General features: G+C 42.6%; 1 protein-coding gene across 2 annotated transcripts in view; it reads left to right on the forward strand.

The window, feature by feature from the left end:
- The first annotated feature begins 6,647 nt into the window (after positions 1-6,647).
- SSH2 (slingshot protein phosphatase 2) overlaps positions 6,648-15,598 on the forward strand; it is a 251,025-nt gene continuing 242,074 nt past the window's right edge. For both annotated transcript variants that reach the window (XM_069089757.1, XM_069089758.1), the window contains exon 1: positions 6,648-6,798. In XM_069089757.1, the coding sequence (XP_068945858.1) occupies positions 6,736-6,798 (63 nt within the window). In that variant the 5' untranslated portion in view covers positions 6,648-6,735. The remainder of the gene's footprint in view (positions 6,799-15,598) is intronic.

A 15,598-nucleotide genomic window follows, 5' to 3' on the forward strand; every position in this document is an offset into this window, starting at 1 on the left:
TTTTTTTTTTTTTTTTTTGGTCTTTATTAATTTGTTTACTTTTAGTTTACAAGATTTATTACCACAATTCCTTGAGTTTCAAATTTTCTCTCCCTCCTCCCCATGGTGGCATACAATCAAGTGTAGGATCTGCAAATACTTTCACGTTAGGCATTAGTCAGGTTATAAAGAAGGATTGTAACAGATGGAATGAAGAATGGGAAAGAGGAAACAAAAACAAACAAGAAAACGAAAAAGGGCAGGTAGTTTGCTTCAGTCTGGGTTCAATCTCAGTTCTTTGTCTGGGTGTAAACATCTCTCTCCATCATGAGTCTTTTGGGTTTGACATGTCTCTGGGTTGCTGAGAAGAGTCCAGTTTATCAGTTGGTCATCACACATATGTTGTGTCTGTAATTGTGTACAAATTCCTCCTGGCTCTACTCTTCGAACTCAACATCAGTTCGTATAAACCTCTCCAGCTCCCATTAGATTTTAAGCTCCTTGGGCGGGGGTGGGGGGTGGTGGTCTGTCTTTCTTTTTCTTATCTGAACCCTAGTGTTTAGCATACTGCCTGACATACACTGAGTATAATAAATGTTGATTGATAGCTTGGGGGTCATCTAATTAGAGATCAACAAAAAGAGAGAGAGAGAGAGAGAAAGAGAGAGAGAGAGAGAGAGAGAGAGAGAGAGAGAGAGAGAGAGAGAGGAGAGAAGAGGGTGCCAGACTGTTGAGGGACAATAGGCATAAAGGTTCCCTCACCAATCTCCAAGGCTTCAAGGTTTCCCAGTAAGGGTGGAGAAAAACGTATCTGATTAAGCAAATAAGAGATTACTGACAACTGGAACAGTAATTGTAATAGACTAACAGAAATCAGAAGCTGGATTGCAAAGGGTAGAGTTGTTTGTGTGCAGTGAGATTAAACTTCTCTTTTTTTTTCCTAGAAGTTGTGAAAGGGCTTGAGCATGTTTGAAGGTAGGAGGGAAGGAGTCAAGAGTGAAAAAATGAGATGAAATGGCCAATGTGACAAACTCCCCCAAAGAGATGGGATGACAAGCACAAGCAAAAGGAGCTAATCTTGACAAGGAGGAGACACATCCTCCAAGACTGAAATAATGAGGGAGAGGATGGGTGAAGATGCAAAGAAGTTTTGAAGTGTGGAGGAGGGGAAATGACAACCTCCATCCTCAAAAGCAGACAAATTATCTGCTGAGAAGGTAAGGTGGTGATGGAGAAAGGAAAAGGTTTGGAGTGACTACTGTGAGGACCAGCAGGAGTGAATGAAAGTATCACCATGGGAGGGGACAAGGGTTGCTACTTGAAGATAATTCCAGCAAGAACAGAACCAAGTGTTAACAAGTTATATCTGAAGAATTCTAACATCTCTTGATGTAAAAGGTAATTTTGGGAGCAGCTGGGTGGCAAAGTAGATAGTCAGAAAGACCTGAGTTCAAATGCAATCTCAGACATCACTAGCTGTGTGACCCTGGGCAAGTCACATAGTCTTTGTCTGACTCAGTTTCTTTAAATGTAAAATGGGAGTAATAACAGCACCTACCTCTCAGAGATATTAATTGTGAAGCCCTTAGCACAATGTCCAGCACATAATAAGCTCTCTTTCTATATCTATAAAATTCAACATTATTAGAAGCAGTTCCAAATGAAAAATGAGAAGACCAGCTGTCAGGTATAACTGGTCGCCGTGGTCAGGATTATTGTTATGATATATGCCTTTCTTGCTCTGAGTGCTCATTTCCCAGGGGCATCTTAGATTCATCAATCACCAAATTCTGCTCCAAACCTGCTAGACAATGAGAGAGGACTGTTTCTCTGTCTCTCTGATTCTTGCATCTCTAGTACAGTATCTGGCATATAGTAGGTGCTTAAAAATGCCTAGTGATTAGTTAATTCAAGGAAAATGTTCAAGTTAGTACCACTGCTAACCCTTTGGTATGTTAATCTGCTTACCACCCCACTGATAATTATTACAGAACTAACTACTCCCCTATAACATTATTTCACTTAGCAGTTGTTTTTTCTGGAACCAGATGACAATTTTCTGATCTTAATTTAAATTCCCTATTGAAAGGAACTCTATCCTCTTATAAGTGATTACATTTGGCTTTCTGGTACAACTCTTATGTAAATTTGGATAATGTGAGACAGTTCTGCCTACAGCCTGATCACCCCCGATAAACTACATATTGGGGTCCAAGATTTTCACACCTGGGAGGCCTGATCATGAGAAACAGATTAGTAACTGATCTCAGGGCTTTGTGACCATTTGTCTATTTTCTTCACATGAAAAAAGCCATGGACTATTTGTATAAACAACATCTTCGTTTGGCTTGACTTTTACTGTTTCGCCCAATGTGATCACTTGATAAATACTTATTTACTTGACTTGGGTGCTTTGTGTTGTTCTCTGTACATACTATTGACTCAATATTGCTTGGAGTAAATTTCACAGAATCCTAGTCACAGAGGGTTGGTAGGGCCTTTGGTTGGCTATCTAGATCCCATATGTATACATGAATCCCTTCTATGACAAGTGATAATATAATCTCCACATGAAGAACTTCAGTGACGGGGAAGACCATCTGTTGAAGCAGGCCATTCCACTTCTGGCCAGTTCTAATTATTAAGAAGTTTCTCCTTACATCTAACGAAAAGTTGCTTTTCTGCAATCCCCCCCCCCCCATTTTTCTGCCCTCTGGGGAACAGCAGTTCAAGTCCTTTATATTTTCTATATGACGGTCTTTCAAATACCTGAAGACTGATCATATCTCCCCCCTGCCTGGTCTTTTTTCCTGGATAACTGTTCCCAGATCCTTCTACTTGTCCTCCTGTGTCAGAGTGTCCAGTCCTTTTACCAGCCTGGTCACCCTGAGTATGATTCCTTACCAAAGTGTGGTATCCAGAACCGAATCTCTACCCAGACAATGCAGTAGGACTATTGCCTCCCCCATGCTTTGATGTAGCTTTTTTGACTGTCATGTCCCCCAGATCTTCCCCTCCCCAAGAACTGTTGGTTAGATGTGCCCTTCTCACATGGTATTTTTGCAGTTGACTTTTTGAACTCATGTGTAGAACTTAACATTTATTTTTATTAAATCCCATCTTATTAGATTATTAGACTCTAGCCTAGTAAGTTTTTTAAAGTGGCCATCCCAACACTTGGCAACACCTCCCAAATTTGTTTCATTGACACATAGGCTATTTATGTATTTATCTAAATCGTGGATAAAAATGTTAAACTCCAAAGGAATCAGTCTCACTCATCAATCAAAAGTATCTATTAACTATATGCATCTCCAGTCTCTAATTCTAAGACTAGATATTTATCCCTAGATTTATTACCTAGATGAACAAGTAAATTACCCTAAAATGTCATTGCTTTTCTCATTAAGATTATTCCCTTTACAAATCACATCCATTTCCATTCTAAGTTTACATGGCTTCTTGCTGTATACATTTCTTAGCTAACTCTCCCTCAAGTGTAAGGTCCCCTCCCCAATCTCTAAGGCATTTGTTCAAGGTTCTCACCCAAGAGTTTTGTCTTCACTTGCCCTGCCTGCTAGGTAGCTCTCTGCAAAACATTGCGGGAACACTTATCTGAGAATTGTACCTTACACTTTGAATTACTTGTTCTCAGGCTCCATTGTCCACCACCAGGGGGCAAAACCCTTCACAACAATCTGGGCTTCAGACAATAATCCTCTACTGCAAAGGGACCTTGTGTGTCTCATTCTTCATGTAGCCTCCCTGCTAATTATTTCAACCACAGGGCACCAGAGACATTACAGAGGCCCAGCAGAGAGGGTTCTCCTAGCACTTAGGCAGTCAGCAGCCTGACAGCCCTGTCAATTTAAAAAGAGGCATGCGATTCAAGCATGTTGAGTGACAAACAAGAAGAGGTAGTTTTTGATGACTCCCTGGGTCTCCATAGGATTTCTCTAGCTTTGATATTTATGAAGATGTTTGCCATAACATCCCTTCACACTAAGCATATCAACTCATAGGTTTAAGGGTTGGAAGAGATCTTAGTGGCACCTTTTTGGCTGGTGAAGCTTATGTATGGACTCCTTAGAGTTTTTAAATGCACAAAAGACCTAGGATTACAAAGCAAACCAATTCTATTGAAATAGTTATACAAATATTTTAAAAACAAGTTCACCCAAGGTTAAGAACCCTTGAAATAGTAAAACTCTCTCATTTTACAGATGAGAAAATTGAGTATAAAAGCTGAATAACTTCCTCAAGGTAACAAAGGGAATAAATTGTTGAGCTGGGATTTGAACCCATATTCTGATTCCAGATCTCAAGCTCCTTCTACAATTTGAATTCTCTCTCCCATCTCTGATCTCTATTGGCAGGTTTATCTTTCAGTACCAGTCACTGTATTTTTGTTTTGTTTTGTTTGAAATCACAGTAGTCTATTACCCTTGTCTTTTTTTTTTTTAGTTTGTGGATCTCTTGAAAAATGAATAAATTCTTAAAAGAAATGGTGACTTTCACATTTCTCTTTTCAGAAGTAATGAAAACTAGAGAGGGAGGAGGGAGAGGGAACTACAAGGGGAAGATTCAGTTGTCTCAAAGAATTTCTGGACAACAGAAAGGAATGGGGGGTGGGGCAGAACCAGCAATCCGTGCCCTTAAACTGCCTCTAACCACACCCTTTTCTGTCTCCTGGGTTTACTCAGCCTCGGTATCAGGGAGGAGGTGGGGGAGACTGGGAAGAGAGGAACCTGAAAGTAGTACTGAGACAATCCATTTTATAATATTTAAATCCATTACAGCTTTCCTGGCTTAAAAAAAGAGAGAAACAAACAAACCCTAAACTCCACTGAGAGGAAGGCTTTGGGAGCATATAGAATGAACAGAATGCCATCCAGGTCACAAAGATTTCTCCTGGATTCCTGGGGAATCAATCAACAAAAATCTATTAAGCACTTACTATGTTCAAAAGACACTGTGTTGGGCACCAGGAATAGACGCACACAAAATAAAATAAATGGACCTTGCCCTCAGTGAGTTTAGAGTCTACTGGAAGGATACAATGTGTTAAGTTCACACGTAGAAAAAGCTAGATACAAAGTTAATATACAATGATGGGTGACGCTTTGGGGAAATGGGGAAAAAGTCTTTTGAAAGTGGCCCTTGAATTGTCGTTTTTTAGTGAATTAGGGTTAGAAGAAGAGATGAGAATTATTCTGTAAAGGCAGGGGGGCAGGGAGATGGGCTGGCACTTACGGAGAAAAGCATATAGGCCAATTTGACTAGAACTTTAGAGTTCATAAGGAGGAAGAATCTATAATCAATCTGGGTCTAGGAAAGGATCACATTATGCAGGACTTTAAATGCCAGAGAAACATCGTAAAGACAATAGTCACTGCACATTTCCGAGGTTAGTGACAGCCACCTGGAGAAGAGAGAGCCTGGACACAGGGAGACCAATTAGGAGGCCACCCCGAAAGGCTAGGGTTGAAGCTATGAGAACCGGGGACTAAGGCGGTTGTAGCCTGAGAGAAGGGAACTGGGTCAGAGAGAAATGTGAAATGGACCAGACTTGGTCGTGAATGGGGTGGAGAGGTAGGAGAGGGGAAAGTAATGAGTCAGAGGGAAGAAGAGAGGAGGAATCCGGAAAGACCATAGGAAAATAAGGCTCTATTAAGATGGCTATTTGACGGTAGATCTTTCTTAGACTCTGCTAGATTTAGAGACCCAAGAGGCTATCTAGTTGACCCCCCTCCGTTTACATTCTACAGAGGAGGAAACTGACACCCAGAGAGGGAAAAGTGACTTGCCCATAATCCCATCCACAAGTAGTAAGAGGCAGGATCCCAGCACAGCTCCTCCAACTCCAGAGCCAAAATTTTCGGGTTGAGAGTTCAAGTCTCCCTCTTTCTTCTGGGCACTTAACATGCCTCTAAGTTCACTGCCTAGGAGCTGGAAGGGCCTTCAGGGGCCATCCAGTCCAGCCTCTTGGTTTTACTGATGAGGAAACTGAGGCCCAGGTGGGTAGAGTCCCTTAGGCTAAGATCATTCAGTTCAGTCCCTTGGTTTTACAGATGAGGAAACTGAGGCCCAGGTGGGTGGAGTCCCTTCAGCTAAGACCACCCAGTTCAGCCTCTTAGTTTTACAGATGAGTAAACTGAGGCCCAGGCCGGTAAACTTTAGGCTAAAGGAAGGGGCCCAGGGTAAGGACGTGATTTGGCCAGGGCGTCAGCGGTGGAGGAGGGATTTGAACCCAGGTCCTGTGGCTGCAGAGCCCCGGGTTCCTCCCCCAGCCCAGTCCTCCCCCCAGGCCCTCTCGTTGGGAGGAGAACCAGTGGCTCGTCGCGGGGGGGGCGGGGGCGGGGGAACGCACGCTCGCTGGCTGCCGGCCTCGCCGCCTCGCTTAGCGCTGCCTCGCTCTCCGCCTCGCCCTCCGCCCGGCTCGCTCGCCCGGCAGCTCACGGGTTAAGGCGGCGGCGCGCGCGAGCCGCGGGAGAGGCGGTTGCTGACAGGTGGCGCCTGCGCACTGGGCGCGCTCATTGTGCCCGGCCGCTGCCGAACCGCCCGCCCGCCCGCCGGCCCGCCCGCGCGTCAGTGTGCGAGAGTCCAGCGCAGGGCGCGGAGCCGCGGGCCTCGGCCTCGTCCCGCTCCTCCCCCGGCCCTCCGTCCCACCCCGGCCCCGGGACCCCCGCCGGCCGCCGGCCCTCCCCTGCCACCAGGAAGAGAATGCCCCGCGCCGAGCAGCCCAGCAGCGCCTAGATGGCTTTGGTCACGGTCCAGCGCTCGCCCACCCCCAGCACCACCTCCAGCCCCTGCGCCTCGGTGAGTCCCGGCCGCCGCTCCTGTCAATGCGGCTCCGCCGCTGCCGCCGCCGCCGCCGAGCCCCAGCGGGTCCCGCCGAGCGCTACTGCGCACGCGCCACGCGGCTTCCCAGGCCCTGGCACCGAGCTGCCCCTGCGGGGGGGGCGGGGGGGCGGCAGCCGCGGCCGCGGGGCCCCCGGCCCGTGCGCCCCCCCCGCCCGCCGCCGCCTCGCCCTCCCGGGGCGGGAGCCCGGTCCTAGCGCCCCCTCCTCGCGCAGCGAGCGCCGCCGCGGGGACCCCCGCCCGCCCGGGCTGCCGCTGGACCCCCCGCCCACGGCTTCGTGGAGGCATTCCCCCGGAGATGCGGCGTCCTCCGCTTTGCTCCGGGTCGGGCTCCTTCCAGGGTGGTGCGGCTGTGCTGGGGATGGCTCTGCACGTCCAGCATCTTCTCGGGTGGAACTAGCCAATAGCCTCTTAGCATGCTGTGACTTCTTTTTTCTGATTGCCTTTTTTCTCTGCCCGTGCATCTCTCCGGGTGTTGCTTCAGATAAAATTCATTTTGAGAATAGCAATTGATTTTGCATTAAGGTGGGGGGGGGGGGCGCTAGCCAGGTTCTTTTATGAACCACTGATTATGGGAGCTGAAAAAAATCATTCTAGTTAATCAAAAAATGAACAAGAAGCAAATAATTCTGCCTGAATCTTGTACAGCACTATAGCAATTTCTTAAAATTAATTTTCTTCCAGTTATCAAGCATACTCCAATCATTCTTAAAAGGTGGTGAATTTAATGTTCCCAAGTTGGGCAAAAGACAGTCAACATCCCAGTAACAGTAGTTATATAGGACCACTATACCGATAGAGGAATGAGCTTTGGCTGTCTTGAAGACGTTCACTTTGTTTAACTTGAGAAGAGTTTCCTGGATTTGGAGAGTTTACTGCATATCATTCTATGACATGAGTCATTTCTGTGGCATGGAGGGTGGCCATACTGACTACAGTGCCCTCATCTAGACATGACTGTTCTTCAGTGACTCGATTGTCTTTTCTAATTCCTGATGACAAAGCTAGGACCAGAGGGTGGAAGTTCCAAACATAATGTAAGGAAGAACTCTCTAGCAGAGCTGTCCAGCTCTTTTAAAATCGTGAGTTCTCCATCACAATAAACATTCGAGCAGAGACTGGATAGTCATCGGTCAGAGGCGGTATAGAAGAGATTCTTACCCTAGGAGAGAGTTCGGACCTCAGGACTTCTGAGGTGCCTTCTAACTGAGCTTTTGTGACTCAGTCATTAGCCTGTTCCTTCATTTCAGGACCGTTGAGTATTTTTGCAGCCTCTGCAGGGATGAGAATTTAATGGTTTTTATTCTTGCCTGTGGTTCTTCAAGAAGTAGGGTGTTCTCCCCACCCCCTTCAGGTCGTATAGAACAAGATTTTTATTAAACACTTTTGAACTCTGGGAAGAACAGCTGTTTCTACAGCAGACTTTAGCCATGTATTTGGCAAAAACTTGTGTCAATAAGGAGGAGAGAAGAGGACCTGCCATACAGTGGAAAGAGGGCTGTGGAGACCTGGTTCAGATCCCTATCTCGCTAGGTGACCACAGACAATTCATTTAGCCTCACGTCACTGATCTGTGAGGTGCCTGCCATACTTACCTCATAAGCTTATATGAGACTCAAATGAGACAGTATGTGAACAGCTCTGTGGACCTTGGAGCATTTTATAAATGTCACCACTTCTACTTCATTATTATTGTTATTATTATTTTATCATAGCCCTACAAATAATCTGGTAGCCACAAACCCTAAAAACTAAAAAAAAAAAATCCCAAACAGCAGCTAACTTAATTTATAGCATCAAGTGATGAGTTAGGAAAAATAGTTTTTACTTGGGCCCTGTAGAGTTCTATATAATCAGGAAGGCTATATTTACTTTATAATGATACATATTTGTAAAGGAGTGTAGCAAGTCACATCCATCCTCTTTAATTGAATGGGTATGCACAAAATGCTTCATGTATGGTAAATCTGTGTCTGCCAGAAAGACTGAAGTGTCCAGTCCATGCCACCACATTCATCTGATCAGATGGCTGGAATGACTAGATCTGCTGGGCTACTCTGGTTTTTTAGGTCTGTGGCTCTAGTCCTGACTGCAAAATAGGCGTAGGAAGCTATGAGATTGATGAACATTTTTTTCCACCATGTAGATTTTTGGTTTTGATTACCTGAAGGACAGATTTAGTGGCCTGCTTTATCTTGTGACCCTGCTTTTATTATCTGTGCCTTTAAATTGTCTTCAAATAACTCTTCTCTTATTAAGTCTCTTATTAAGCTCCCTTTTGTAATTCCTTTTACCACAATATTAACTTGTCCTGTACATATTTAGCTTTGAAATCTTTTTACTGAATGGACCAGTTGATTTAAAAGTCTTTGAAAAGGCTAAGAAACGTTAAGAGATGTAAAAGGTGATATAAAAAGTGATATGTTTTGATCCTGGAAGTTTAAATTAGTTTATTGATTTCTTATTGATTATTGAATTCTTATGTCTGTGCTCTGGAAACTTTACAAGCAACTGTGCAGCACTTTTTTTCATCATTCAATAAGCATTTTTCGAACTTAATAGATGGCAGACACTGTACTAGATACTGCTGTTGTTGTTCAGTCATGTCTAGCTCTTTGTGACCCCGTGGACCATGGCATGCCAGTAGTGTTCATGGGGTTTTCTTGGCAAAGATAGTGTCGTGGCTTGCCATTTCCTTCTTCAGTGGGTTAAGGCAAACCCAGTTAAGTGACTTATCCAGGGTCACACAGCCAGCAAGTGTCTGAGGTTGAATCTGAACTCATGTCTTCCTGATACCAAGACCAGTGCTCTATCCAACAGGCCACCTAGCTGCCTTCACTAGATACTGTACCAAGATGTATAAAACATAGCCTTGTTGATTTAGAGCCTAAAGGGGGAGGAGAGACCTCAGACATCATCTCATCAAACCTCATTTTATAGAGGAAGAGAGTGAGGCCCAGAGAGTTTAAATAATGGGCTCAAGGTGTCATACAAGTAGTTCAGTGGCAAAATCAAGATTTGAACCCAAAGTCCTTTGATTCTAAATCTAATACCTCAGAGATATTGTGGGTTTGGTTCCAGACTGCCACAGTAAAGCAAGTCACATGAAGTTTTTGGTTTCCCAATGCATATAAAAGTTTTGTTTATGCTGGACTGTAGTCTAAGTGTGCAATAATATTATGTCTAAAAACCCCATGTATATACCTTAATTAAAAATTGCTAACCATCATCTGAGCCATCAGTGAAAGTCAGAATCTTTTTACTGGTGGAGGACCTTGCCTCGATGTTCATGGCTGTTGCCTGATCAAGGTGGTGGTTGCTGAAGGTTGGGGTGGCTGTGGCAATTTCTTAAAGTAAGACAATGAAGTTGCTGTGTATATTGATTTTTCTTTTCACTTAAACACTTAGAAGCCATTGTAGGGTTGTTAATTGGCCTAATTTTAATATTTTGTCTCTGGGAATAGGCAGGCCGGAAGAGAGGGAGGCAGTCAGAACACATACATTTATTGATTAAGCTGGATGCCTTATGTGAGTGTGCCCCAAAACAATTATAACAGTTAACATCATGGGGTGGCTAGGTGGCACAGTGAGTAGAGCACCAGCCCTGGAGTCAGGAGGACTTGAGTTCAAATTCCGCCTCAGACTCTTAACACAAATACTAGCCATGTGACCTTGGGCAAGTCACTTAACCCCAATTGCCCTCCAAAAAAGCAAAACAAAAAACAAAACAGTAACATCAAAGATCACAGATCACCATAACAGATATAATAATAATGAAAAAGTTTGGAATATTGTGACAGTTACCAAAATGTGCCATAGTGATATGATATGAGCACATGCCATTGGAAAAATGGAGCAGATAGACTTGCTCAAGGCAGGGTTGCCCCAAACCTTCAATTTGTATAAAACGCAGTATCTGTGAAGTGCAATAAAAGGAGGTATGACTGTATTCTTTCTTCATGAACCTTCAGCCTCAGGAGAGATGTAGGAGAGATGAGACCTTCTACATAAATAACTATAAATAACTTATTTGTGCCCCTTGAGTGAACTAGACCCATGATTTCTAGTCTGTAAGCTGTGAATTTGTTGGGAGAACTGAATTACTGCAAGTGATTTGCAAATCCACATACTTTCTGTGGACTGAATAATAACATTTCTCAGTATTATCATTTTTCAAATCTATGTAGATGCTACTATGATTAATAAAATGCAGCTTTAGTTAAAAGCATTATTGCATTCATAAAGCTTTTTGTCATCATGTATTTTTTTTTCTGGTTAATGAATACTAGTAATAGAATTACTGTAATGTGCAGAGTCTGAGAAATTCTTTGACCTCAAGATGGGGTTTTCATATGCAAGAAATTGTCCACTCCAGGCTTGGAATACTAGTGTTGTAGGAGTTCAGAGTAAGAGGACATCACTGGCATTTGGGGGATCAGAAAAGTCTTCATACTCTGGTAGTTGACTTAGACCTCAAAAGATAATTCCAGTTTTGAGCCAGGCAGGACGGAGGTGTTCTGTAAGCAGTGGCCGTGGTGGGGTGACAATGGCTGTGGTGGTGGGATCAGACATATTGGGGCCAAGTGAAGGACTTTCTAGGGAAACAGTGGGAGAGAAGTCTGGAAGGGCAAGTAGGGAACCACAATGCCTGGGTGAGGAGTTTGAATTTTCTTCTGTGCCCTTAGGGAGCTACTGACGATTGTGGAGTGGGAGATTGGCATGATCAGGGGGATCTGCTGGGAAGATTTGAGTGTGTGGATGGATTGGAGGCAGCGCAGACTGGAAGCTGGGTCACTGCCCGCCAAGTGTGTGATAAGAAGGGTCTGCACACCAAGGGTCCATCAGTTACTTACTTGAAGTAGGATCTGCTGGACTTGGCCACTGATTGTCTGTAAGGGCAGAGGGAGACAGGAGTGTCACTGCAGGCCGAAGGGTTATAACATCTTGCCATGCAGTAATCTTACTTAATATCTGGATCCTTTTTCATCCATTTATTTCCTAAATAACAGTAAGAGCATTTTAATACTCTTGTCCTAATTTTGTAAATTGTGCATATTTTTGGTATGGTCACATTATACCTCAGTAGCAACAATACTTTAAATATATTCAATGCAATATGGCCTTTCTGTTTACTTTTCTTGTATAGACAGATATAACAAGCTTGGTTTCCCAGCAAGGCACACCATAAACTGCAAGTCAGATGGGGCTGGGGGGGTGGGCAGCTGTTGGAGTTGAGGCGGAGTATGAATTGGGGAGAGGATAGGAAAGGAAAGGAAAGCTGCTTGGGATAAGCCTTAACAGGAAGTGATAGGATAGCTGACATTTTGACAGGGAAGGAAGAGAGAAAAATCTACAAACAACAAACATAAGAGCTATAAAAGCCCAGCAGTCTGAGGCAGTCTACCATAGACCCTCCCCCACCTCATTTCCCTTGAGGCCATCATTCTATTATGCAACATTAGCTATTTCTAATAATGAACTTGCGCTATAAAGAAAACTGATTTATGTTCAGTATTCTGCTTATGCTTTTTTTAAATGGTAGGGAAGTAATAGTATCTTTTTAGAAAAATTTCTATTAAAATGTTTTATTTCATAAAAAAATTTGATGCCATAGGCAAGAATTACATGGCATAAGAGCAATAGCTTTATGATGTGGCCCATAGCAATGACATCCTAGATCTAATGAAGGATTAAAATGTTGAGGTTTAGATGCTTAAAAGGATAAATTTCAATTATATGGAAAATTCACTTAGAGTGTTGAAGAGAGATAGATGAGCTGTACTCATGTTGTAGTTATTATGAATTAGCCATAACCTTCTCCTTGGGCAGAGAAGTTGGAAGTAGGAAAAGCATGCAGCTAGTCTGTATGAAAAAGAACTATTTTTTTAAAGTTTATGTTGTTTCATTATTTTTTAAAAAACTAGAATTTTGAAATTTCTTATTAAAGAAAAATGTAGCTTGGGCAAGAAATCATAAGAAATACACAAAGTTCCTCCGCTTCCTTGATTTCTTCATTATTTTATTTGTGTCATCACAAAGGCAGGTGCTCAACTTCATAACCACCATGTGAAGTAAATAGTATATTTATTATTTTTTTCCAAATTTACAAATAAGTGAACTGAGGCTGTGAGGTTAAATAATTTGCCTAAATTGTACAACTAGTAAATAGAACCAAGACTTCTAACACCAAGCCCATTGTTTTTTTTTTTTTCTGAATGCACCATCACACTGCCTTCAAACCAAGGATTCTTCGTCTTTTTGTGTCATGACCTCCTTTGGCAGTCTGATGTTGCCTACATTAGTCATCGAAGGAAATTCTGAATTTCCCTTAGAGGCTAGTGAAAATAAAGATGGATTTCTACCCCTGCCCTTACCCCTTTCTAAGTTCATGGACACCTTGAAATCTGTCCATGGACTCCAGCTAAGAAACCCTGCTGTAAACTATGAGTTCCAAGAACAAAGGAATGGTAAGGTTTAGCCTAAGGCAGTTGGGTGACACAGTGGATAGAATGTCAGGTCCCCCCTCCCCCCAGTCAGTAAGACCTGAGTTCATATTCGGCCTCAGATAGTTACTAGTTGTGTGTGACCCCCGGGCAAGTCACTTACCCTATTTGCCTCAGTTTCTTCATCTATAAAGAGCTAGAGAAGGAAATGGCAAACTACTCTGGTATCTTAATCAGGAAAACTCCAAAAGGGGTCAAAGAGTGAAAAATGACTAAACAACAACATCAAGGTTAAGACTGATAGAAGTTGTTTTCCACCCTTTTCATCAGATAGATTCCTCCAACACAAAAGAAAAATTAAGTTGAAAAAACATTTAAAGAAATTAGCTATGTCCATCTTAAAATGTAAAAGGCAGCTAATCTGATCTTCTGGTGTCCACAGAAGATGGTGCAGTTTATATTACTATCCAGTGGTATGTAGTGAGGGTAACAGACCCAGGAGACAGTTCAAATATTCAGGGATTTAGAGTCAAGGCTGACCTTAGAACTTCCAATCCAACCCTCTCATTTTACAGATAAGAAACCGAGGCCTCGAAAGTTTAAGTGACTTTCCCAGGATCAGTCATTCAGGTAGTAAAGAGCTGCAGTTCAAACATCTAACTTCCAATACAGCTTTATTTCTACTGTACCACACTGCCTTTAAATAATTTTAATGTATTATGCATAATATGCAGTCTTATGTATTTTGTGTTCATTTATTTTTTCATTTATACACTATCCTTCATGGAAAGGATAATATATATGTATATATTTCTGCATGTACTTTAATGATCATTTATAGTGTATTTGTAATCTTGATGGATAAAGAGAGATAGACTGTGCCTTAATCAATCTACAAACATTTAGTAAGTGCTTACTATATGCCAAGTACTGCAGTGAATGTTAGGAATACAGAAGAAAATCGAGCTTACACTGAGGGCGGCAACATGCAAATAAATTAGTACCTACAAGAGACAGCAAGATATTGCCCCCATAGACCTTCTCTCATTGCTATCCTCTCTTTCAACCTTGAACACACAATAAGTAAAATGATGCCTTTTAGCATTAGTGTGCCCTTGAATGGAACCCACTTTTGGTTTTCCATAAATGTTTATTAGATCTAATGACTTCCGAAGGTACAAAGCAGTAGCTGTGTTATTAGTCATGGGGTTATAAAATTTTAGAGCTGTGAGGAACCTTTGAGATAATTTATTTAATCTGATGTTTTCTATCCTATGAGAAATTTTGATGCTAGTGATATTTTCCACTCTTAAATGCTAAGTTATTTACATGTGTTTAAAATAGGTGGAAAAATGCTTGGTATGAAAATTAACTTAATTTCTTCTATTTTGTCACCAAATTTCAATGAACCCTTTTTTCTCTTAGGAGTATCCTATAGTCTCCAGCATCAGAAATTTATGGATTCCATTAATCTTTCAAGTCCCAAAATGTTTTGTGGTCTCATTAATTTGGAAAAACCATTCTACCCTACCCTCCTTGTTTTCAGATTAAGAAATTGGGACTTGGAGTGACTTGCCCAAAGTTAACCAGTTAATGACATAGCCAGGCCCAGAGTCCAGATTTCTTCCTGCTTTGGTCTGTGTTGGTAATATCAAAAGGCAGAATGGTCCAGGGTCATTATGATTTTGGTCATCAGCTCCCAGCCAGTTGTTTATAAGTCCAAATCATTTGGTTCTGTATATTGCTTTATGCTGTAGTCTTCAATTAGAAAAATTACCTCCTGTGTACCCTATGTTTTTGAGATTTGGAGGTGACTTCAGTTGGATATTAGAGTTCCTGACTCAGACTACAATCAGACCTAAGTTATGTATTCTGGTGTGTAATATACAGTTCAGATACGATTGTAAGAAGAATCTTCATATCATAGGATATTTCCAGGCCCCAGCACATCTCTTGAAAGAAAGCTTCAGTACACCAAAATAATCTAGACAGTTTTGTGAAGTTCATTTCTAATTGGATGTAACCTCTGTGTTGTTATGCTCTTACTGACGGATTGGTTAGTAAGGGAGGCACTGTGGTTCAATGGAAAGAGCACTGGCCCTGGAATCATTGGGTTCAAATCCCTTCTCCCAGACTGCCTGTGTGACCTTGGGGAGTCCCTTACTCTCCCCCTGCCTCCCTTTCCTCCTCCATGAAATGAGGGCCTTAGGCTAGACCTGTATGACCTCTCAGGGCCCCTCCAGCTCTCATTCTAGGCTTCTCTGTGTCCCCATTTGTGGTCCCTATTCACAAGATAGCTCACATATGTTGTCTGG

The sequence above is a fragment of the Petaurus breviceps genome, unplaced genomic scaffold (assembly GCF_028583685.1).
Source record: "Petaurus breviceps papuanus isolate PSGF00001 unplaced genomic scaffold, PetGlider_PUasm1.0 186, whole genome shotgun sequence".
In the NCBI taxonomy this organism is placed as follows: Eukaryota; Metazoa; Chordata; class Mammalia; order Diprotodontia; family Petauridae; genus Petaurus; species Petaurus breviceps.